General features: G+C 31.8%; 1 protein-coding gene across 2 annotated transcripts in view; it reads left to right on the top strand.

The window, feature by feature from the left end:
• Nucleotides 1-7,939, top strand: part of LOC145331844 (uncharacterized) — a 79,054-nt gene extending 71,115 nt beyond the window's left edge. For both annotated transcript variants that reach the window (XM_080176693.1, XM_080176694.1), the window contains 6 exons: nucleotides 297-422; nucleotides 4,205-4,279; nucleotides 4,890-4,981; nucleotides 6,551-6,588; nucleotides 7,321-7,420; nucleotides 7,789-7,939. In XM_080176693.1, the coding sequence (XP_080032819.1) occupies nucleotides 297-422; nucleotides 4,205-4,279; nucleotides 4,890-4,981; nucleotides 6,551-6,588; nucleotides 7,321-7,420; nucleotides 7,789-7,906 (549 nt within the window). In that variant the 3' untranslated portion in view covers nucleotides 7,907-7,939. The remainder of the gene's footprint in view (nucleotides 1-296; nucleotides 423-4,204; nucleotides 4,280-4,889; nucleotides 4,982-6,550; nucleotides 6,589-7,320; nucleotides 7,421-7,788) is intronic.
• The last annotated feature ends 19,177 nt before the right edge of the window (nucleotides 7,940-27,116 follow it).

The following is a 27,116-nucleotide window of genomic DNA, read 5'->3' as shown; positions in this document are numbered from 1 at the left end:
AAGCAAAGTGAAGGGAAATAACATTTTTTTGGTAAAAATCAAAACGCGGATAAGTAAGCAACATCAATATGCCGTAATTTATGTATTTTTTAGTATGACCGTTGGACCGACAGACCAAGTCAGTTTTAAAGATGCTTATTAGGGGTATCTTTTTAAAAAATCAGACGGACGGACAGACAAAGTGAATTTTAGAGTAGCTTGGCTATTTAAAGATCTAGAATATAAGTAAGAATAGAGATACAAAATTTATGTTTCGGAAAATTTTCAACCCATATTAATCGTGGATTTTATTTTAGATTGCGGAGATAAGCTGTGATGAGTATGGGTGTAGAATAATCCAAAGATTTCTTGAGAACGCCACGGAGGCACAGAGGAGGCAAATTTTATCTGAAGTCAATCCAAATATTTATCACCTAATTCAGGTACTTGATTTAATACAGTATTGTGTGTGTGTTTGTCTGTCTGTATAATAGAAATAGGAGAGAAGAATTATATTGTGAACCCCTTTTTCGTAAATCTGACAAAGAAACTCCGATCCTCCAGCTGACAAAAAACTTTAAAATTTTTCGAGTATATAATTTCTAGAAAGCTAACTTTATATTAAGGAATTCAACAATTCATAGCTAACTTATTAAAGGATTTGTAATATGCTTTACACTAAACTAGAAAATAAATTTTAACACGATATAATTTACGTGAGAAAAGCTTTATCTTAAGAAATGCGACTATTTACAGCTGACTCTTTATATGAACAAAATGAAAAAAATATGCCATTTCCCTTTCCCATATGTGTACAGTGTATACACAGTACAACGCTAGGTCCTGTTAAAAACGTAACGAACGTACTGTTGTATTGCTATTTGTTGTTATTTTATTTTTATATAATTTATTTCGAGGTAAACATGAAGCAAACTATGAATTTATATATTTTAAATGTTTATAATAGATATGAATTACGAATTAAAGAATATAAATCATGTACATTTGAAGTCCGAGATATTATTTTTTTGTTTTAATAGAAACTCAAGAAAAAAATATGATTTTATTAACTTAAATTCATAGAGGGATTTTTATTATTTTACAACGATTGCAATAGATGAAGCATATTAATTATTAATGCACAGATAAAACATAGATGTGAAACAACAATATGAAGGCAGTACTTCATGTGATGGACTTGATTCGAGTAAAAGTTGAAAGAACAGCTCTAATTAACTCTAATAAAAAAACTAGAAAACTTCAGTTTAATTCAACCAATGAGATTTCATGTATGCTCCGATGCGATTCATTTATTGGCTCAATCAGACATTACCTCTCTTTCTTAGTACCTTTATTGTCTGTATGTATGTCTGTTTGTTTTTCTGTATGTTTGTTTGTTTGTCATGTTTTCTGTCTATTGTTTTTCATGTGGTTTTTCTCACTTTAGCTATTGTTTTGTTTGTCTGTCTGTTTGTATAACATGTCTGTTTGTTTATTTTTTTAATATCTGTCTGGTTGTTTGTCTCTTTTTTCATCTGTTTGTCTGACTGAAATGAACTTAATCGGTTTAGCGGTTATCGAGATCTGGTCGGATAAACTTAAAATTGGATAGTTTTATGATAAACATATCTTGTATTAATTACATACCTAAGGTTAGGTTAGGGTAAATGGGTACAGGTAAGACCAGCAAGGTTAGAGCACCGCATGTAAAAGGCTACGCAGGTTAAGGATCTCCGCAGTGGTTAGGAACAAGAAACAAAACCTAACCCCAATTTTCAATTATTTCTGTGCTCGCATCTAGTTTTACTTTCTTTCCTAAGTTTTCTAGGAATTTTGTTTTCAAAAGGCTAAAAGTAAAAATAAATAAAATTATGTTTGCAACTAATCCACATAAGTTTACCTCAAAATAAATTAAATTTCCCGCCTTATCTGCTATTTTCTAGATATAAACCATAAAGATAAGATAAAAATTACTGAACAGACAATTAATCTTAAAAACTAATAGTAGACTAGGGTATTTAATTAACTAACAAATGGTCTTGCTAAAGGTTGGACATATTAGTATATTCTTAATTATTAGGTAGTGTATGTTACATTATTTTGTTTTGTGTAGTTTGACTCACTCAGAAGAAAATAAGCCCTTGTAAAACTCCCTCCTCCACTAAAAATAAATAGCTTGAAACAAAATCAATTATATAGCAACTGTAGACTTATTACTGTACCTATAAACTGCAAGATTATTCCTAGTTATAGAAAAGGTACTTTTGAAGGACGGACATACCCTAGTTATAAATCATGCTAAAAACTGAAGAAAAAAATTTCATCAACTATTGGCTATTCCTAGCTACATGTGTCTACGACCCAAGAGGAATAAGAAAAAGATTTTTTCTCTCGAGGCTCTGTCTCTAAAATGGGTATTTTATCCCCCCTTAAAATCTGGAAAATCATATCTGTTTGCGAAATTGCCTATGTAATAAAAGACAAACAGAGGTCAGATTACTTTAATACATATGACTTTACAAATCTTTGTTCTACTAGTATTTTTACAGCTTACTTATTCTTTTTCATGAAGCTAAATGTTTAAACCTTAGATAAATATCATGGATACATGAATAGGTTGGTTAAGGAAAAATTGTCAAACCTTCCTAAAATTTAAAAACATTTAGTTTAGAATTTTTTGGCAAAGCTAGATATATTTTAAAATGCCAATGTATGTCAGCTACAAAGAAAGAAATTTTTATTTTTCCATTTGGCATGATGGATAGATATTACAGTTTTTTTCCTCAAGATTTCAATAACTAATCAGCATCTATTTTATTTATTTTATCCCTCTTTCTGCATTATGCAATAGCTGTAATGGTACATAGAATGTTTGTCTGTCTATCTGTCTGATTATGGGAAACAAAATAATAAAGAAAATGTTTGTCTTTTATTGCCGTATCCCTATATCCCTGGAGAGAAAGATGAAAGTGAAATATTGTTCCGGCGTAATTTTGTCTCAAATATTATCCAATTTAACCAGGAAAACAATAGGTTGTGGGTTCTTGTAACTAGATATTTATGTCTTTAGCTTTGAAGTAGTTAGATCCGAAAGTCTATCTAATTAACATCCCGACAATGAATAAAAATACTATCCTTGTAATAAAGTAACAGGATGTCTGTCTGTTTGTTTGTTTGAATGTTTGTACCGAAGAATCTCGCTAACCGCCTAACCAATCAGGTTCTCCTTTACAGGATAGCTTCTCATAGGTCCTTGGAAAGTTTATAACTATTTTGGGGGAGGGTACCACCATCCTCCAAAGATAAATCACCCCTAGAAAAATCCTCTTAACCAAAAAAAGAAAAAAAATTTAATTTTCATAAAATCTAAATTAAAAAATTGGGCTATCGAATTCAACTTGCCCTCCCCCTTCCAAAAGGGCCGCTAGTTCATAATACAACAGTATTGCTGATGAAAATTATTCTTTATAAAAGTCATTCCTGGTATTGTGGAATTTAAGAGATTAAGGAAGATTAGGTTCTTCAATTAAAGTATTTATCTTCCACTTAACTCAAACATTGTAATTGCCATTTATCGCTTTAAAGAATAATTTTTTTTTAAGACCACAAAAAAAAACTTAAATATCAAAAACATAAATAAAAAATTTTTCTATAGTTAGAAACACAACATGATTAAATTTGCCCTGGTATGTCAATTACAAATGTCAAATGAACCTAACAGTAAGCATATATCCTAGAATGCTCATGTTGAATCATTACACAAAAACTAGCACAGCCAAACAAAATCATAATCCTTTACTTTAGTTTTGGGATTGAAAATTCATTCCATTGTAAATTTTTAATTATTTGTTTGTTTGTTCATAATTAATTGTTAGACACTGCGTCATAACTAAAGGCATTAAACATGGTTTCAAATGCTGCAATGTCAGGTGTGCGACATTAATAGTTATAGCAGGGGGAATGACTTGGCCCATAAACAGGCGCAACTCATTACCATGCACAGTTAGGACTTCTCAGACAACGGTCTTGCATTCAAAGGGTTGATTGTGTGTTGGATGTTACTTAAACTAATATTCTTGGATGTTAATGTATCGCATGATGCTCTGTATGGTCACTTAAAATCGAAGGAGAATCCCGCCCCGTACGAGGTAAGGTAAATGGTACAAAACATCAAATAGGCAGATCATATCCATGGAAATATTAAAATTTTATTTTTTTATTATAGGAGCAGTATGGCAATTATATTGTTCAGCATATTCTAGACCATGGAACTAATACAGAAATTGACGCTATAATAAAGGTAAATATTTTACAGATGTGCTTTTAAGTAACATAATGTTTTCTTGTCTATAGGTTTCTTTTTGATAAGATGCTATGTATATCTTTTAAATACTAAATTTAAACTAAGATATCTTTTTTAATCCGCACAATTTTGATCAAAAAGGAACAAAAATAATAAAAATAAGGAGGTGAGGAAGGCAACATATTACTTTGAATGTGTCCTATAGCTAAATCACAAGCTGGAGGTTGATTAAGGTTTGAAAAGTGATTTACGTGTTAAATGTTTATATGTGAAACCTGAAATGCTTAATAATGAATGGCATAATAGTCATTAAAAAAAAATTAATCCATAGATATTCGTTATCGATATTTTAAAGAGGTTTCGTGAAAGCTAAAATTAGTACCTGTGTTTAGTGCCATAGGAAAATTGGGATAGATGTCACCGCTCTTGGCCTACCTATCTATTGACGTCATATAAGATGGAAAGGGAAGGGTGAAAGAAATTCCCTAGAAAAGAGATGGGGTGTAGGGTTTTTACTGATGTCAATATAATACGAAGGCCAAACGCGGTGACATCTGTCCCCATTTTCCTAGGGCACTAATCACAGCTACAGATTAAAATTATTTAGAGTATTGGTGGACATGTGGTAGAGTTGGCCCAGCACAAATATGCCAGCAATGTTCTCGAGAAATGCATTGAAAAAACTCGTGAAATTCATAGGTAATTATGTTACATATTATAAATTAGTAAGGTTTTGTAGTCTGAAGCTTAATATCTCTATAACTACTGAACTGATTGGGCTCCCTATTTCCAGGTTATCTTCACATATATGCCGTGATGGTTTTAGGCTATTTAATTTTCAGATCTACGTATTTGGATGGTTTTAAGCTTTTTTGTAGTCTCTTTCTGCACTGGGCACACCATACAATTACATATATTACTTTGTAAATAGAGTTAATTTGTTTTGAAGTCTATATAAATGAATGTTTGTCTATGAATCTTTGTCACCAAAAGATAACTAGTTTCTTATCATATTTTCGAGCCAGTACTGTATCAATTTTTACTGATGTTTAATCTCTAAAAATCAGCGAAGTTACTCTATAGGTGACTTTGTCTGTGTGATAAATCTGTGCTTTAAGCTTTTTGTCTATTATCCAATTAGCGCAGCTGCTTATAATCATGATTTTGTAGTACGTCATTCTTGCTGGGGTGTTTATAATAGTTATTTGTCGCATCGTATTATAGACAGCTAATAGCGGATTACAAAATTAAGTTCAGTTTTTTTTAGCCACAAGAGGCCAGAGGACCGAGCTAACAAAATGCTATCAATATCATGCTTTTTATTTTATTATTCGTAGAAAATTGTCTATAACAGCCGGTTCTGGGCCAGTAGCTTTAATCGGTTTCGAAACCTTACTGTAAAAGATAATATTAATATGTAAAGTTTAAACAAAATTGCAATAGCAAAACTTATATCCAATAAAAGTCATAATGACTAAAATGCGTGAAAATGAGTCTAAAATGTCTGATGTAGGAAAGTTTGTCCTGGAGAAAAAAAGATTTATTCGCCCTTCTTGAATTATAATATAACCTATAAATCTTATCAACGTTCACCAATAAAAGGATTGGCAATTATTAAAAAAAAAAATTTTTGGTGCGTCACTCGTTAATATGTTACTTATGGATCTAGCACTGTTAAACTTGTACTTTTGGTTTTAAACCATGCTTAAGTAGTTAAGTAGTGCTTTCCAGTAGTAATAATGTATAACCTAATAATCCTTAAACCATAACCTTTTTAAATTGAATATGTTGATTTTTAGCAATAAAACACCGAATTTTGACTTTTGAAATGTTAGAAAAATTTATTAAGAATTTTATAGGTTTAAAATAATACTCTTTCTTAACATTTCTACTACTATAAAAGTGATATGTCCCCCTTACCAGAACAAGATTACAAAAAAATTGTGAAGAACAGTTCCTTTAAATTTGTGAAAATTTTCTTCTTCTAACCATTTAATAAACCTCAACCTATTCACGAGAATCAAGGATGTGCATAAATTTCCGCACATTATCACATTCGCATAGTGTTTTATATTTGCAACAAGAATAACAATATCCATATAAATGATAGTCCCGTCGGTCTATCTGATAGTGAGATCCTTGCAGACAAAGTTAAATTTTTTTTTATTTTTCCCAATTTTTGTCTGTGCTATGCCACATATGGATAAGGTGATCCTAGTTTTATGTTGCCTCTGTGATTTAAAATTTTTATGTATTTATATTTTTCAGGGGAGCATTTGTCTCGGAAATAGTCAGCTCTACACAGGAAAGAATACAAAATATACATTTCAAATTCAATGACCATTTATGGGTCTCAAACAATAAATCAAAAAGTACAAAAACAAGTTTTTAATTACCTTACGTGAACCTCATCTAGAATAAAAGGCATAAAATATGATGTACTGAATTTTAGTTTCCGAAAGTGTACCTATATTTACTACTAGCTAAAAAAGCTTTAAACTTCCAAAAAAAATAAAAATAGAAAAATTAAAATTTTAAATGTATAATGTATAAATCGTTTATATTATATCGCTTTTCCCTTTGACCGGAGTAGCTGAAAATAGCGTTTGCAATAATTTGGTTATCTGCTGTACAACTTTGGAAATCCATTTTCAGCACTTTACAAAGTGTCTCAAAAATTAGCCATGTGTCATCATAAAAATGAGGGAGATGAGAGGAGAAGTGGGAAAGAAAACCCCTAAAAATGAGATAGATAATCCCTCATTATTATGACGTCACATGGCTTATTTTTGAGACACTTTGTGAAGTTATCCAATATTTTAGATGTGCTGAAAATGGATTGCCTTTTTATTCCCTAATTTCCAGTTTTGTATGTTAGCACGGTCATTCGGCTCTTTGGTGCTAACAAAACTGGTTTTAATCATATAATATTTCATTTCAATAACTGCGGAAAGCTGTCTATAATATGATACAATAGATAACTATTCCAAAATTTATGAAAAGCATAGGTATATTTTCAATTCCCATATAAAAACAGGTATCCGATATGATTGAGGGCCAATACTCCAACTATGTTCTACAAAAAATGATGGACACAGCCCCCCAAGAGATGACTCCAGCTCTCATGGAGGTTCTCAGGTAGGAAGGGATAGAAAAACCCACCTCCACGGAATATTCTTCAAAGTGTCAAGTCGACCACAGAAACCTTCCCTTCATTTTGAGATAGATTATAAATAAGGGTTTATTTTAAGTCAATTTAGGTTAGGTTATATTAGATATTAGATAGCTCATAAGGGGTTAGGCATAATAGAAGAAAAAAAATTAAGGAGGAGGGGGGATTATTTTAACATTTAATTAAAAAATGAGAAGGGGGGCTTAGTGTATGATAGACACTTTGAAGAAAGTTTTTAGTGCCAAAGAATGTGTATAGCTTATTTTAAGCATTATTCAGTACTTATCTGTTATCCAAAAACTTGCAACTTTTAAAAATCGGCTATTTATTTTAGACGCCACAAGCCAGCGATGGAGAAACATTCTTATGGAAAAAATATTTGGGCAAGAGTTGAAAAATATTATTCTACTAATACTGACTTAAATAATACAGATAATAAGATTTGTTGTTAAATAATATATAAACAATTGTTCAAATAATGATTTTTTTTATAAAGTAAATCTAAATTTTAAAGCACAAATAAAATTTTACCGTTTCTGAAAACTATTTTTAATAAGGACATACCTTTAAGATAAAAAATTCTTGGTAGATTAATGTCATTTTTAATATTTCACATTTGAAAGAAAAATGGATTATGTTTTTTGTTAATTATTTTGTTTAATGTTCAACAATTGTATCTAAAGAATTTAACAATTTTATCAGATTTAATATGTTTTTTTTAATGAGTTTAAATGTTAATAATTTATTTACAAAAATTTGATAATTATCTTAACCTAAACAACGAATTATACCGAGCTTATATCAATTTACAATAGCATTTTTACTATAATAGGCAAATTTATTTTATTATGTTTTTTTTAGTTTTTAATGTTTATGTAATTTATCATTTATAATATAGAAAAATCATTGATTTCTTGCAGATTTTCAAAGGGCATCAACAAATCTTTTATAGTAGTTCTGCTCTAACATATCTAACTTACTAGTTAAGCACAAAAAAGAGCATTATTAGTAGTTATAAAAGTACTTAAAAAGAATATAGAACAAAGTTTCCTAAGGACCTGTCACTTTTTGGTGTGCCTACAATTCTGCAAGTTTTTAATGGCCTGGAGGGAGTCCCCAAAGTTTTATTATTCGTTGGCTTTAGATACTTTTATTGAATTTTGATTGGTTGGTTTATAGGTTTGAGTGTCCAAACGTTCCAACCACTAATTGTAATCTACAGAAAGGGTCATTTTGTGTATTATTAATGGGGATCTACTTCAGTTTATTGGCCATTGTCTTATCCTTTACATAATAAGTATAATGAAAAGGAAAGAGTTATTTGTGCCATTTTGTAATAATAAGAATAACAATAATTGTAATCTACAGACGGGGTAATTTTATTTATCATCATTGGGGATGTACATCAATTTATCGGCCATTGTCTTATTCCTTTAAATCCCTGATTTAGTGGAGAGGAAAGGGGTTTTTGTGCGATTGGCAAGTCGTTCAGGTGATTTGAAATTTGTGCGGAATTGAAGACACACCATACTCACCCCCTAACATTCAAAGATTTTCTATAAGTATCCAAATCCCTCACTTCGAGAAGGTAATGTAATAAAAACGGAAGCAGCTTATAGTGCATAATATAAAATGACGTCATACAATACATATGGCCAGTATACATTGCAATTGACCAATACTGGCCTAAATATCATTGGATATTTTTATTGTATGACGTAATTTTTTAGTGGGCATTATAGGTTGCTTCTAAAAAACGGCTTGTAATAATGATTGGAAAGGAATAGATAAACTAGTGAACCATAATAATAAGATTTTTTTATTCGTCTATTAAAAAAACGTCATAAAAAGTACGTTTTCTCCTTTAGTTTATTAAAAGTGAAGCTTTTCTATAATTAGGGTCGGTCCGTCCGTACGTCCGTCCGTCACGGATAGCTTTTTTCGTTCATTTAGACATGTTAGAATTGTCCTATCTATTTCAAATTTTGCATGGTGATTCCTTTAGTAGTTAGGTACGATTTAGAAAGCGTAGCAACTCTATAATCATTACCAAAATGTCCGTACGTCCATTTTAAACATGTTGATTTTTTTACTTTTTTAAATAGCTTTTTTCGTTAATTTGGGCATGTTAGAATTGTCCTATCGATTTCAAATTTTGCATGGTGATTCCTATAATAGTTAGGTACGAGTTAGAAAGCGTAGCAACTCTATAATCATTACCAGAATGTCCGTACGTCTATTTTAACATGTTGATTTTTTTACATTTTTAACAACAAATTTGTATGTGACCTAATTATCCGATTGGTCTGATTTTTGGTATACTGATTCCTGGGACAACAAAGTACAATATTATAAGCGAAGCATCTCTATAATCAAGTACTAAAAATATAAGTATGTCCATAATCATTATCCTGTATCAAGCAGTTTTTCAACAAATTTACTTACAATTTTGCTTTGACTCTTATACATTCGCATTCTGATTATTCAGTTCTGACATTAAACAAGCGTTAATGTCCGTTTGTCCTACCGTTTCAGAGCTTCGCTTTTATGGATGTTGTCATTCTTGTTTTATCCTATTTACCATTAAATTTCTCTAACATGTTCTGCTACTTTTAAAAGAAAATTTTATATTGTGAATACGTTTTTTTATCCAAAAATAAATTATTTAATGAATTTATCAAAGAAGATTTGTGATTGTATGTAAAAAAGAATTACTTAATATTATATCCTAATTTTAACATAACTATAATTTTCAAATAAGATAGTAAAGAGTAATAAAAGTGAGAGACATTTAGGAAAGCAAAGGTATAAAAATTCTTTTTTTTTATCTTATTTTTCTTTAAAAAGAGCCGTAAATTAACATTGTTCCATATTTTAATGATATCATCTATCTAATTTAATATTCTATTTGTTTATATACTTTTTAAAAATATTATAATTGTTATTTATCGCATCGTATTATAGACAAGACAGCTTACCGGGGATATTAAAATGAAAAATATTGAAAGCTAAAAAAGGTTTTAATTTTATGATTTTTATGTTAACATTTATGCAAAATTTCTATAATACGATGCTATACATGATTTTTCAGTATGGCTGATAACTGGTTCTAAATGATCCACCAGATATCAATCGGTTTCGGAGCTATACTGGAAATATTTTTTAAAAAAGAGACAAAAAAGATCTAAATGAAAGAGAAACGGTTCTTATATTTGGGTTATTAATAAGGATGTGCCTAAAACTTTTCTAGATAAAAAATTGTTTCTCTGACATTCTGTAATAAGTTATGGGAAATGGGAAGAGTTATCAAAGAGAAAGGTAATGATGATTGACATCAATATTAAAAAAGTAGGTGAAAAATTATATGACTAATGCCGTTTCTAGTGGTCCTACGCGGTCATGCGTCATGTTGGAGGGTGACGCAAATGTCAGATCTCAGTTTTCGCTATTTGATTTACTATTTTTCTTTGTAAGATAAAAGTGATGCTTGCAAGATTATTTTATTCACTATAATGTAAAAAAAAATTTTCTCAAATCGCGAAATCTGATATCTGAAATCTGCGTCACCCTTTCAACAAGACGCATGACCGCGTACAACCTCAAGAAACGGCATTTTATTACTAGTTATTGAAAATTAATCTTTTATCAAAAAGTTTTGAGGCACATTCAGTAAAGAATATGATATTGTTAATATTTTGTATTTTGTGGCATGATCATGTGACAAATTTGTCAGATTTTAAAATAAATTTAATTATTACAATTCTGTTTATTCTTGTAAGATGTGTCCCTTGCATTTCAAGGTAATTTTGTTGAAATCTGGATTAAACAACAAGCAAAGTGCCCCCACGAAATTGAATGACGAGTCAAGTGAATTATGAACTGGATGCTAATTGATAGAGGAATCTACACACAAAAAAAAACAGTTTAAGAAAAAAATTTGTTTGTTTGTATATTACTTTAAGCCAGGTTAGGTTATTTTTGGTACTGGTACCCTGCAGGGTTAGAGCCCACCTCAGGATTTAGACATAGAATTAAAAAAAATATCCCCCTACCCCCCAAGGGGCAAAGGTTATTAGTTTTTAACCGGTACTTTATATGTGACAGCACAAAGCAATAAATTGAAAGTACTGTAAGTAATTTAGTGCATTTATTTAAGGACTGAAAGTACGGTTTTTATGCATTTTTGTCTCGATAATATTTTAAGAATATTTCTTTTTTTGACTGATCTAAACTCTTTTCTGAAAATTTTTGTACATCGCGAATAAAAACAAACACTTTTAAACAAATTTAGCTAAAATGTCAAACGTATCATGTTTATAAAAGAGAGGGGAAAATGTAAAAATAAAAACAAGGGTAACAACATTTATAAAAGCGGAGCATAACAAATTATCAGACAATAGGAAGGGGGGAGATTTTGGACTGTAAATCATACAGGTACCGAAAGTTTTATAAACTGTTACATCATTTGTTACCTTTAAAACACTAGGTACTTTAATTAATTACTAGCGGCTACGCCCCTAGAGGCTCTAGGGACACTTGAGGAGGTGGGAGTTGAATCCCAAAACTTATTTTTTTTAAATATAAAACATGGGGGAAAGGGGTGGATTTTTTTTGATGGGGGGCGATTTCTCTTGGGAGGGTAATGGTACCCTCCCCCAAAATAGTTGTAAACCTTCCGGGGACCTATGAGAAACTATCCAATTAAGGAGAACCCGATCGGTACAGACAAACAGACAAACATCCTGTTACTTTAGTTCTTCAATTTTCGAGAAGCTTGCGTTAATCCTATTGGGTTTGAGATTGGAAATTGTTTTAATAGTTTCAATGAAATTTCTTATATCTATTGTTATCTATGTATTGCTTATGTTATGTAAATTTGTGTGTTAAATCATTTTTGCATGTATCATATTATCAATACAGCAGAAGTGCATATCATTAAAACATTCCTAAGGGAGAGAGGAGACAAAGGACTGTAAATTACACTGGTGCTCTAAGTTTTATAATAACGTGATCTTATTCGTTGGCAGACAGACAGCATTTAACTTTGTAAGTTATAATAGACTAGCGGCTGCGCCCCCAGCATCTAGAGGCTATGAATTCAAAGGGGTGAAAGGAGGCAGATTAATAGACTAAAACCATATCATGACTCAAATCTAAAACGTATAAAACCAACCAGGGCCCTATATCAAGCTTTCCTAAAAAAGAAGAACTACATCAGTTCATTCAGTAGTAATTGGAATCTTTAGCTTTAGACAAAAAATACCTTACCACTTTATATAATAGGATACTGTATTTAATGTGACTATGCGAAAGTTATACTATGCGGATTTGAATGGACACCGAGTTTGTGTATGTGTGTTTCTGATCTTTAAGTGTGATTTATAAATCCCTTCTTCTTCATACATATACAATTCTTGCAGGGATCTCAAGGGATAAGACAATGGACAATAGATCAACAGACATCCTCAAATGATGATCCTTTTTATTGGTTGAAAAGTTTGTTCATGCATATAGAATTCTTGCAGGAAATTTAAGGGACAAGATAATGGGCGTTAAATTGATATACATCCCTCAATAATGATTAATAAAATAGTTATATCTTGTATCGTGGTGTATCATAGACAATTTTCCACAAATAATAAAATTAAAATAAAAAAAAACATAAATGAATGTCAGTTAAGTTGGCCCTTAACTTCAAGCCCCTAGGAGCCAATTTAATCGGAATCAATAATAACTATGAATAACTATTCCTTATTAATTCGTAGTAATAATGTACCTAATTACATATAAAAACTGATTTTCATAAGTACTTGTTGCGTCAAAATCTTTTATTTTGCCATTAGAGCAAACCTGTTTCCCGTCCCCCCCCCCCTCTTCAGTAAGTTTCATAGGAATATGCTAGGGCTAGAGCCCCGTTTGGTTTAAGGTATACTTTTTTTTTAACTGGGGGAGGGGGTTTTTAATATCAACTTAATTTTAAGTTATTATTATATATTGCTTTTGACAGGTTACTTAATAATTAAGCGTATGTACATCTTATGCACCTTTTCTATAACAAGGATAACAACATCCATAAAAACGAAGCTCTAAATTAAAATGGTAGGACAAATGGATATTAACACTTGTAGATTGGTGTCGGACCATGTTAAGCAAAATATAAATCTATTATAGGTCTATACAAAATTCTATGTAAATATCTTACAAATTGCCTAAATATAAAATAGTTTTAAGAACGTAATTATATTTTCTCGTATTGATTCGAATCCGGTGGATAGGAACCGGTTCTCATCCACACGAAAAAAACTATGTCTAGCATTGTATTATATCCAGCTTTCTACGAATATAAAAATGGCCAATAATAAGATTAAAACCATTTTTTTAGCCCTGAGGTGCCGAAGGCACGGGCTAATATCCGCGGAAAGCCGTTTATAATACGATGCGAGAAATGACTATTAAAGACCTAATAATAGATATGCTTGGCTTATAAAATGTTCCTTGTTGGTTGTTCTCAATCAATAGGCGATTTTAACATACTTCGCTTTTAAAAATCAATTTATCTTTGCAGTATAGTAATGTTACAATAGTTGGTTTTTCTCATATTTTAAATCTACATGAATTAGTTGTAACTATAACGAATAGTTTGTGATGTATATTAATTTATCGTTCATTGTCTTATCCCTGTGTCCAGCCCTAGTTAGGTGTGAATTTAATGAGAAATACAGATGTCAAAATTATGTCACTAGTCACTGATAAATAACAGAAATGTAGGGATACAAATATGTCATACCTCCTATTTTAATTCTTATTTTATGAAAAAGTTTAAAAGTTTGGGTATAGTCCCTTTCGTGGCAACGCCCCTTAAGGGGCGATTCGTCGTATTTTCAAAGTAGCACTTCTCCTATTTCCAGCCCCTGCGGGGGGATCTAACCCTTCGGGGCAATCACCGAACCTAACCTAAAATAACCTATAAAAAGCTATTGTGAAAATACGACATATCGCCTCTTAAGGTGCGTTGTCACGAAATGGACTATACCAAAAAGTTTTATTCCCAAACCTTCCCTAAGCTTATAAGATACTGTGTAGCAGAACAATTTCGGTCCAGCTAGATTTTTTTAACAGACACATTTATGTACAGCCTGTTAATTTCATATACGAATTATTTACGTTATTATTTTGTCTTTTGAAATGTATGTTATTTAGCTGTTTTTTATATCTATCTGAAAATACATCGGTCTAAATAAAATTAAAACCAGTATATATTTCTTAATTTTTGAAAATTTTTATTTTGTATTGTCTGTAATTTTGATTGTTTGTTTGTCTTTCTTTTTTAAATATCTGTCGATATTAGTCTATCAATCTGTTACTTAATTAATCTATAAATATGTCTGTTTAGCTCTAGATGTAAATCTTTTTGAAAATGTCATATTTTTTAAAATCACTTTTCAAATCCCTTCCTCCATGATTTTATTAACTCACAAAAATATTTGTTCAAAATTTTCCATCTCATCAAAATTTTGGTGACTCGAGGAGCAGGAAAGATATTCTAATAATAAAATGATATGTAAAAACTTCTGTTTATATTTTTCGACTTGATTACGGAGATTCTTCGCTGAAATAATGTGCTACGTTTTTCCAGGAATTAGCAATATAAAAAAAGTGAACAAACAAAATACTAAGATAATCTGAATGGTTTAAATGTACTTTTAGTAATAATTTCTAAATTGTTTAATACAGGATTAACCATAATGGGTTTCAAATCAATAGTACAATAAATCAATCAATTACGGAGGTACGTACGGAAGGACCAACTCAAAAGTAGAAAAGCTTCGCTTTAACAAGACTTTGAAAATGTTTAGCATAGCCAAATCAATTATTACAACTTCAATGAAACACCTGGGGTGTACTCAAAGAAAAGTTTTATTATGCTTGTCCAAGTTTTTTATTAGTGACAGTTTGACCTTTATGTAACATTTGATGGAAACTCTGAATTAAAATTAGATTTTAGGATTATAATAAAAACAAGGATGGAAATAAACAAAGCAGCTCAGCATAGAAGAATAAAACAAAACAAACTATCAACGCATTTAGTATTCCACATCATTTATAAGTATAATTTTGTAAAAATGACCAATGATGATTAATATGGATATACTTATATTTTAATGCTTGATTATAGATATGCCTTGCTTATAACTAATGTCCTTATCGCTCTAGGAATCTATATTCCAAATATCAAGTGAATTGTAATAAAGTAACAAGATGTCTGTCTGTCCGTTTAAATTTTGTACCGAAGGATCTCGCTAACCACTGAACCAATCAGGTTTTCCTTTACAGGGTACCTTCTCATAAGTCCTGGTAAGGTTTATAACTATTTTGGGGAGGAATACCCCCACCCTCCCAAGAGAAATCTCTCTTAGAAAAGAATTGCCGCCCCCCCCCCCAAAAAAAAAATATTATTTTACTCTTAAAGAAATCTAAAAGAAAAAAAATGGTTTTTGGATTCATTCCCCCCTCCTCAAATGCCCCTAGAGGCCTCAAGTTGCGTAGCCGCTAGTATTAAAGAAGTCATTGTATCACTTTCCTAAGAAATATGGCCCTAATCAAGCAATACCTCAACCCCATAATAAAATCTTTGGGACTGGGTACCCAAAAAAGGCTACTGGCGAATCTACTTGTATCAGTAGTAGTAAAATTAAAAGCAAACTTTACTCTGGGCTCAGATTAATCGGGATATAAATAAAATATGTCATAAATGATTTTTTTTAAATATTTTGTAAGAAATCAGTGAAATACGACATTAGGAATTGGATACTTGGACTGCGTTAGATTTATTTTAAAGATAATTCACGAAACCTCAAAAGTTACAAAAATCTCGCAACCTCTGCAAATGAACTATTTTACATGTCTCTAGTGTCTTCGCTCATAGGCATTCTTTTTGGGGTTGGGGGTCAGTTATATCACCTAAAGCCAAATCCAGACATTTATGAAGCTTCCTTAACAAGTACAAAAAATTCGGACCAGCTTTTTACCAAATCTTAAGCTTCCGACAAAAAAAACTTACTTCTTTTTATATAGGATCGATATTATTTAATAAGAGTGTGTAAGTGGCTTTCAGAGAGACAGATGAAAAACAAGCAGACGTATAAACAGAACGTACCTCATTAATCAATACTCATGACCATGAGGATGGTTTTTAACAACGCCAGACCTTTGAAGTATGTTCTATTGCAATAACATTCTAACTTTTGCAGACAACCAACACTTGGGGGTTGCCCGGCCTTTGTATGGAAATCTTTACTATTATGTAGTGTTAAGAATTGCGTTTATTTGGGACCAAGACATTCTTCATACCATTACTAAAAATGTCAGAAAGACCATAGTTTTAGAGTAGGTGCACTAATATTTTTTAGTATATTATTATCTATGCTTACTAGCGGTTTCGCCCCTAGCCTCTAGGGGCTTTGCCCCAAGAGGTTTGATCAAACCAATTTTCGTATTTCAAATTTAAAATAAAAAAAAAATTTTGGGGGGGAGGGGAATTTTTTTTTTTTTTTTTGGGGGGGGGGGGTTAGTCGACCCCACTATTTTATTTTTAGTTTTAAAAAGAAATTTTTTTTAGGGGGGTTATTTTTCATTTTTAGGGGGGTTGAGGGTGTCCCACCCCCCAAGAAAATAGTTATAAACCTTCCCGGGACCTATGAGAAGCTACCCTGTTAAGGAGAACCCGATCGGTTCAGCGGTTAGCGAGATCCTTCGCTACAAACAAACAGACAAACAAACACACAAACAGACAGACATCGTTCTACTTTGTATTATAGATAATTAAATTTAGGGATGGGGAAAATTATTTCAAAACAAAGATGAAAACCTTCAAAAGTATCGAATCTCAATAATGCATATTAATTTAAGCAAACTAACAAAAAGAGACAAACAGGCTGAAGGGAAAAGTGAGGTAAATAAATATTCAAAGGCTATGTTAAAAATCAACCTAATATAACAACAGAGAGCATTATTGACTGTCGAACTCGACTTAACTATTGTATAAATAGTTCTTTATCGCATCGTATTATAGACAGCTATACGCGGACATTAAAAGGAAGGCCCTGGCCAACAAAACTGGTATTAATTTTATGATGTTTATTTTTATTATTCGTGAAAAATTGTCTGTAATACGAAGCTTTACAAGATTTTTCAGCATAATGAAGAAAGAAAAGAATTCTAAAACTTTATACTTTTGGCTGAAAATGTAATCATTTCTACCATATCCTGCTTCTTTTAATAGAAAACCTTTCCTAACATATAATATTTCTCATGGAATAATGAAAGTTTGAAACAAAAAAAGTATGCCCGTCATATGAAACCTCTTTTTCATAAGCGCATCTTCTCTATAATTTGTTCCTGTACAATATTGATTTAATTTATAACTAAAGCGTCGCTATAATATAAATAATATGTCATTGTCTGTACGTATTTTTGATAACATTAGAAGGAAGGGAAGGGGGATGAACCTCCAATTTTAATTTCATTAAAAAAAAGTAAGAAAAATATTGAGGGAGGAGTCCAATTTTTTGGGCGTGATTCTCTTTGGAGTGTGATTGTACCCTCCCAAAATCTTCCCTAGACCTGTGTGAAGCTTCACTGTAAAGGAGAACCATGTCCATTCAGCGGTTAGCGAGTTCCATCGGTACACATAGAAAGACAAACAGACATCCTGTTACTTTTATATAAAGATATGTATGGTATTAGTGGCGTGTAAATGTAGATTTTATTGGCTTTGCTTTTATTAGATTTTTCATCCTTGTTCACCCTTTTGTTTTATATTTTTCATACCTTGTAATAATTTGCTCATAAGGGTTGGTGACAAAAAAATAAAACATCATATTTTTTGAGGTCTTTAATTTCCGTGTTGATGTAAAAAGGAAGGTCTTTAATTAACTATTATGCATTTAAAAATGATTACCACCTCCAAAAATATTTTAAATGTTTGTTTAATGAACCATTAGGATAAATCCTTGTAAATAAGGGGCGGCAACTGTCGAGGATTTTAAGTATTTTTAATTATTTCTAATCACCAACCCCTAACCCTCTCTCGAAAAAAACTGGCATAAACGGCTTGAATTTTGATTAATAAAACAATATTTTAATCCTATGTTATAGAGCACCAAAACACCACCAAATTCAGCAGTTTTTTCGAGGGTTTTGGTATGATGGGGAAAAGTAATATTTAAATTTGAATATTAGAAAAAAAAATCAATCAAATATTTTATTGCACTACCTTTGTCTGAAAGTCGTAATTGTGTATTGTAATGAGTTGAACAAATAAATGTATACGTTTAGATAAATAATCCAGATAACTACCTAGAGTCAGTGTTTGAGACCTTCCTCGTCAGCTATCAAATTGCTTTTGGCTCTTTTGTAGCCACAAGGCCGGGTTAATATTTTCGATGTTATTTGCTGATGTTCAAAGACCCAATTGAAAGTCGGCACAGGGTCCACGGGATGGGGATATACAGACATAAATCTCCTTCATCCTCTATTGTTTTCTTATTGTTGCTAATTCGCCCTACTTTTCATATTAAAGTATATAGCCTGACATGGCAGCAGTAAGAACCTTTTTAGCATCATCTTTAGTTATGATGCTGCTGGACCAAAACAATTTTTACAACTAAATAGCTACAATCGAAATTGTTGGGTTAATAAGCAAATTTTCCCACCCCTATTGTCCATGAACATTGAGGCTTTTTAGAGAAGTTTTAAGTACATTGTGTGAAAAAATTTGCATATTTTAATATTAAAAGGATACTCTTATTTTTTTTATTTGGGTAAATAAAATGTAATTCAAGACAAAAATATACATAGATTTTATAATTAATAAGAAATTTATCTTTGAAAAAAATAGTATTGTTTCTTAGTTAAGGTCAGGTCAGGTTTTGAAAGGGTCCTAAGAGACCCCAAGCGAGGTAGCAAGGATCGATTGCTTAGAGCTTCCAACCAACCTTTTGATTAGATGATCTTTGTCCGTATGTCTTTAATAGTGTCATTTGGCATAAGTTTTCCGCTAAATACAAAAACTAAATATCGTGGCTAATACGATAGGATAATGGACGATAGATTGATCTTTTAATTTCAATTTGGTTCCTGAAAATATTAGGAAGAAGAAAGGTTTGTACATTTATTTGATTTAAAAAAAACATCTCCTTACCTATTTAATATAGACGTAATAACAAAATTAAATATGTAATCAAAATATTTTAAAAGTTGAGAGTCTCCTTTTGAATATCAAATAATTTTTCCCTTATTACTTTGATGCCTTACTTTCATCCAGTGGCGTGCGAACCGAAGGGGGCATTTGGGGCAATCGCCCCCCCCTAGCGACCAAAACGCCCCCCCCTGCCCCCCCCTAGCCACCGCCCCCCCTGCCCCCCCCCTAAATGTTGAAAAATGCCCCATTTTGCCCCCCCCTGGTCAATAAAAATGCCCCTTTTTGCCCCCTATCCTACAAAAAGCAAAACTATCCCAGTTTCAAAAAAAAGATCAAGAAATACTCAAAAAAAAAATTTTTGGCGCTTCGCGCCAAACAGACAGTTACTATTCATTTAACCTTACCAAATTTTTTAATTAGTGTAGAAATTAGGTTATAATCTTTTTTCACTGAACATAACAAACCAGGTAATAGGAAGTATTTTATTTTGTATAATATAAACTTTTTACCAAAGAAATTTTGTACATCCCCAATGATGATACACAAAATCACAAACCCTTATTTAGATTACAATTAGTGGATGAAATGTATGGAAACTCGACTTAATTAACCAACCAATCAAAATTCCATTAAAGTCCCCAAAGTTGTTGAGCCAACGAATAAGAAAATTTTATATGAAATATTGGGGACTAGTGTAATAAATAGCCCAAAAACCCCTCCCTCCCTGCATATTTGAAGAAAAAAATTTGGGGTTCCCCCCCCTCCAAACGGTTTCTGCTTTTTATCACATTGCATTGTATATTGTGTTTTTATTTCTTTAAAAACATGTGTAAACAACAAATATTTAATCAAAAAGTTATTTTATATAAAAAAGAAACAGCGTTGATATTTATCTAAGCCTTTTTCTCAACACTGTATGTCTGTCTAAATGAATAACTATATATGATGTCATTTTATTTTCAGGATAAGTTTATCATTTTTTTTTGTGTACATACCCTTACAAAAAGACATGTTTTTTTTATGGCAATTTTCATTAAAAACCATTAAAACTAACTACACTCTATATTCCTAACCTGATCAAATACGCCACTCTTGTTGTCTTCAATTGATTTTAGTTCAAAGGGGGAGTAAATATTTTAGGTATGCTTCATGCACCGCCCTTATAAATCCTTGGAAACACCACTTAATCAAAAATTACCAGAGTTTTAAAGTGCCATTTAAAGAGGGTAGGATATGTTGATATAACTTTTTAGCTTCTCTATAATTCACTATGGCTGTCAGTACGTAATGCTAAGGGGGAAATGTGATTTTTTCAACTGCAATTAAAGATAGAAGGCTAAAGCTTAATGTTAACATTCCCATCATTATGGAATATAATTAACTATTAAAAATTCATGGAGGTTGGACTGCTTTTCAGGACGTTTTTGGCTATTTTTGTATCTTTTAAATTTCGGGTATAGTCCCTTTTGTGACATTGCCTCTTAAGGTGCATTTCGTCGTATTTTCACATTAGCTTTTCACCTATTTATAGCTCCTGCGGGGCCAATTGCCTAACCCTGCAGGGAAATCACCTGACCTAACTTAACCTAGAATAACCTTTTAAAAGCTACTATGAAAATATGACGAAATGTCCCTTAAGAGGCGTTGCCACAAAAGAGACTATACCCTATATTTCTAAGAGATTTTTATATCTGTAGATGAAAGGACAAGTAATTTTTTTTGTGGATTATAATATTTAAAAAAATAAAATTTTGAGCATCCAGTATGTAATTTACTTTGACTGTCATCACACAACATATAGGAAAAAGGATTTGTGACTTTTTCTACCTAAAATATATATTTATTTCAACAGATGCTCTTTAGATTTACTTGCCTGATTCTTATTCATGATTTTTTGTGCTTTGCTACTTAAAGATGTTGCCATCCTTGTTGTCATACAATAAATAAATAATTAAAATCAGTTTTACATATTAGGTTAATTTTTGGTAAATTATTTCCAAAATGAGTGTTTTTATCTCCCCCCCCCAAAAAAAATTTTTTTTTAATGAGGTTATTCATCCTTCCTGCTGAGTTTTTATAACATCCCCTTCCACCCATAAAAAATGTTTTGTGGTGGGGGGGGGGGGAGGTTAAATTATCTTCTGTACTTTTTTTTCAAAGATGCTTTCTAGCTCCCTTCCCTGGGTCATTGCAGGGTGGGGAGAAGGGATGGGGGATAAGAGATGGGGGGGGGGGAAAGGTGTGGGATATAAATGGGAAAAAGTAATGGGGGAAGGGATGGGGAAGAAGGGATAAGAACTAGAAGGCCAATAATCAAATAATCCCACCCCTTAAAACGCCCTTATTTAAAATTAGTATATATAATAAAAATGCCCCCCCCTAAAGCAAAGTGCCCCCCCGGGGCACTTTGATTTAGGGGGGGGCAAAATTTTACAAAATCTTCAAAATGCCCCCCCCTAGACAAAGTGCTTCGCACGCCACTGCTTTCATCAGACACAAGCTAAAATCTTTGGGGTATACTTCTTTAAACTTCAGCAGACGAATGCTAACTGAAAATGTCTCAGACTAGTTATATTATATCATTACAGTGGCTGCGCTTATAGCAGCTGGAGGCTCTGTATTCGAAGGGGTCTGGAAGGACATAAAAATAAACTGAAACCATCCCAAGACTTTAAGACATAAAATAGCTTTAAATCTTCCCGGGACCTATATTTAGCTTACCCAAAATGGAGAACTTAATCCGTTTAGTTGTTATAGAAATCCTAAGCTTCAGACATAAAAGACTTGCTATTTTGTATAATAGGATAGTCTACATTCATTTTCTGTAACAAAAAAGTGTTGTTAACCATTATTAGCAAAAGAAATATGGAATGTTGGTTATAATGGTCTACAACTCCAACTACATAAGGCATAATCTTACTAATTTTAAAGAGAGAAAATTTTTTACAAAATCATATACTTCTGGAAATGTTCATAAACAACATTTTAAGTAACATGATGTTTTATGAATTTTACCCTGTGAGGTTTTTTAATGAAGCCATATTCATAATTATCCAATAATTTTTATTCATCCCACGGACCAGATTTCATGCATACAGCTAGGGGTTGTAAAAATTAATCCTACAGGAGTAAAATAAAAAGAAGGCTAGGTTCTAAAGATAGGACCTTATAAGGATTTGTTGGCCGTTTTCACCCACCAAAGACCTATAGACAGATTAGGAGTCATTGGGCTGTTTTTACACTAGTCCCTAAAGTTTTATGGTAATGATTTCTTATTTGTTGACTTACTACCTTTGGGGAGTTTTATTAAATTTGATCGGTTGGTTCATAGACGAGGACCAAGGTTTCAACCACTAATTGTAATCTACTGAAGGGATGATTTTGTGTATCATCATTGGGGATGTCATCAATTTATCGGCCATGTCCCTTTTGGTCCATGCTAGATCATCCTAGTTAATTCAACACATAACAGACAACCAACACTTTCATTTATGACCTTAGAGATGAAAGAAGTGTAAAAAGAATTTAACATAACCAGGATAATATTCAAGCTTCCCTGAAATTAGTAGACTGAATCCGCTAGAAACATGCAGAGAACCTATGCATCAACTTTTAAGATCATTAAACTGTAATTTTGAAAATAGGAATATGGTAAAAAATGTTAGTTTATTGAAATAGACTAAACTAAGAAATACTATAAATCACGAAACTGAAGTACTGTTCATCATGACATACGGACACATAAACGGTCATATCATTGCTGTCTATAAAAAGATATTCGATCTATGCATAAATAATCTTGATTGATTCACGAAACCTCTCCCAAAAAAATTATCACGCAACCTCGTTATAAAAAATCTTGTATTTGGATCAAATTTATTTACTATGGTAATAACCGTCCTTTAAACTGAGACGGATATGTTTCTCCATGACAGAGAAACTTCTTTTAGGTCCCAGGGGAGGTTTATAACAATTCGGTAGAATTATACCTCCAGCATTCCAAGATAAATCATCCTAAAAATACACCTCCAAAAAAAGGTTTTTAAAACTAAAATTGAAGGTGGAGGGTTGAATTACCCACTTTTTCTATAAGTGCCCTTAGAGGCCACTAGTAATGAACCCGCTAGTTATAAATATAGTAACAATTATTTTTAAAGTCCTTATTTAAGATATATACTTATTGTTTCTTATCTCCTCTTTGGCTAAGTTATTATAATTTTACACATCAAATGCGGCGATAACATCCAGAGGCTTTTTATTAAAAGGGAAAGGGAGATAAACTAAAAATAGCCTAAAAAGAAAAAGACTGTTTCTTAACAACGCCTGGACCTATCTAAATCTTACCTAAAATGGAGAACTCAATTTGTTTAGTGCGAGATCTTTAGAATATCTTTTCTAAGGCTAAGGGGGGGGGGGGGTAGGTAGGAGGCTACTTTCTACCTCCCATAGAGACTAAGGGCGAAGCAACTATCTTTGTAGTAAAAGAACTTAAAAGTTCGCCAAAAAAATCACTAAACCCCTTACCTTTTAGAGTAATATTTGGTAATAATTTACATATCTAGTCGAAAAATAGTTCTTTATCATACTTGGAGGATTACTTATTTTTCTTTTCCCTGTATTCCTGATTATTTATTATTAGAATTTTTCCTCCCTCTTTTTTTAATAAATAAATATTTGTTTATTCAATTTATAGATTTTAAGATTTTAGATAATATTGAAATATGAACTTTTCTATTCAATATTATGTATGTCATCTAAATATATTTTTTACATTTTGAAATTAACAAGGATGACATCATTGGCCTTTTTAAACTTGTGAATTCATGTAAAATATGTTTGAGTACATTGAAAAAATCAGCAATATCCAAAATAGCAGGGATCGGAAGCCGCGCGTAAGCCGCGTGTAAGCCTCAGTGAAATCGTCATTTTATCACTATAAAATTTAGCTGGATGTATAAAACTGTCTCTTTAGTAGACAATCCTTCTTTCAAAAATTTCTTTTTCTGCTCACAAGCAGGTTTAAAACTGAGGCTTATGCGCGGCTGAGGCGCGGCTTCCGAACCCTGCAAAATAGTCGGTCCGCCCGTCCGTAAATAGGCATTTTGCAAATTCTGTGACGACCATGTAAATTTGTACAGCAAGCCTGAAACTTAGTACTTTTTGAAATATCTGTAATTAATCTAATTGGCGAGATTTATACCTTATTTTTCAGATTTAGAGAGGATATTCTTAATTTGGTATTATACAGTGTGTTTTTTTTATGAGAACTTTTTTGAAAGCAATTTTACCCCACTTATAGTTATCAGAATTTAATGATTAATGACTTATTTTCTTTGTTTTTTTAGGCAATTAATAGAACAACAAAAAAATATTTCAGTTTTTATTTAAAAAGTACAGTAAAATCTAAAATTTAAAACTTAGGTGTCAACATCTAAAAATGGTTTTAGCGCATTTTTCTTATGCTCAAATAATCAACCTTTTGCAAGAATGGCTGCTAAACACTTCAAAGTTGAGATATAGAGCTATATATGTATGCAGATACTATTAGTATTAGGGACATGTACTAGAACACATCAAAATTTGAAGGTCATATCTCAACCAGGGAGGGAGTACTGGCCCCCCAAAGTCGACTACAGAAAATCCATTTTTTAAAGAAAAATGCGCTAAAACCATTTTTATATGTTGACACCTAAGTTTTGAAATTTAGATTTTACTGTACTTTTTAAATAAAAACTGAAATATTTTTTGTTGTTCTATTAATTGCCTTAAAAACAAAGAAAATAAGCCATTAATCATTAAATTCTGATAACTAAAAGTGGGGTAAAATTGCTTTCAAAAAAGTTCTCATAAAAAACACACTGTAGTTTGTATTATAACCTTCGTAAATATTATTTTTCTGTCTAAATATGATGTATGGATGTTTAAATCCTTGTTGTTACAAATATTAAACAAACTATTTACCTATTTTTATTGATTTCAATATTGTTATACGGGAAAAGGGATATGTGTAGATTTTACATTCATGGCTTTTAATAGATTTAAATCGTGTAATATTTGAGTGTCTGAAATGATACCCCCCCCGGCCCCCCCCTCTTTCCTTTCTCTCATACCTTTCAATTTAAGTCTCTATGTGAAGCTTTCCTAAAGCTTTTACTAGTTGGCGACATCTTAAAGGACAAACAAATAACTTGGGTATAGTCCCTTTAGTGGCAACGCCTCTTTAGTAGCGTTTCGTTGTATTTTCACAATGGTATTTTATAGGTTATTTTAGATTAGGGTAGGTGTTTGGCCCGCAGGGTTAGAGCCCCCAGGAGGGGCTAGAAATAGGAGAAAATACGAAAAACGCCCCATGAGAGGCGTTGCCACGAAAGGGACTACACCCATAACTTTTGATAATGGCAAAATTACAGTAAATTGTTTATCATTGTTTATCAATTAGGGAATGAGATAACCAAAAATATTATAAAATTTAAATTGATAAAAAAATCCATAAACTTCATCTCTATCCAAAACGTATGTAAAAAAAAAATAATTTACCAATAATTCAACAGTAAAACCTTATCAAAATAATGGTTTAACCATTTATTTAGAAACAAGAATATCTATGTCCAAAATTAGAACATTTGCAACTTACATGGTTTATTATTTCTTTTTGGAAATTTTAGAAAAAAAATACCATATGGGTGACAGCTTCCATATACAGTGGCGTTCACAGGGTTTTGCGAGGAGGGTATATTCATTGATGGGATGAAAAAAGGTGAGGTCAGGCCTTCATTTCGTTAATTTTCATTAATTTCAATATTATGGGGAAAAGGACACCCTACAACCAACCCCTTCTGCACGCTTATGCAGCAAAGCTTATTTATGTAAACTGTAAAGCAAATTACAAATATAACAAATTAATTGACGGACAAATTGAGTTATAGAGTAAATGATCGTCATTCGTCCAGGTAATCTCTGTACGAAATTTCAGATGCCTATTTTCTTAGACTAGATGTTTCATAGTCAAGTGACTTCAGCCGTCTATCTTGCATATCAGCTATAAAATCATGTAAACTCATTGCCTTGTCATAAGACATACATACGGTCATGTAAATTTTGAAACAGCTTCGCTACCACACAAAAAAAACGCGTAGATCAATATATTGAAATCTGTATTTCATTCAGTTGTGTATGTATTTCAATGCTATTTGAATACAAAAATGTCAATATCCCATTTTTCAACAAATGACACCCCCCCCCCCCCCTTTGGAAATATACTAATTAGAGTTTATGACGAATTTAGGATATAGAATACGTGGATATGCTGACAGAGGAAAATTTGTCGTTGCTAATATGGACCTTATTGATTAGCAGGTTCGCTAATTCATTAGAGGGGAAAGGATATAAGGTAAAGAGAATGAATATTATTTTAGCCAGCTGTGAGTATCACTTTATTAAAGTAAATGAAAATCTGGTGC

The sequence above is a fragment of the Acartia tonsa genome, chromosome 11 (genome assembly GCF_053477335.1).
Source record: "Acartia tonsa isolate MP-2025a chromosome 11, ASM5347733v1, whole genome shotgun sequence".
In the NCBI taxonomy this organism is placed as follows: Eukaryota; Metazoa; Arthropoda; class Copepoda; order Calanoida; family Acartiidae; genus Acartia; species Acartia tonsa.
Note: the sequence above shows the minus strand (reverse complement) of the source record. Positions and strands in the feature narration are given on the sequence as shown.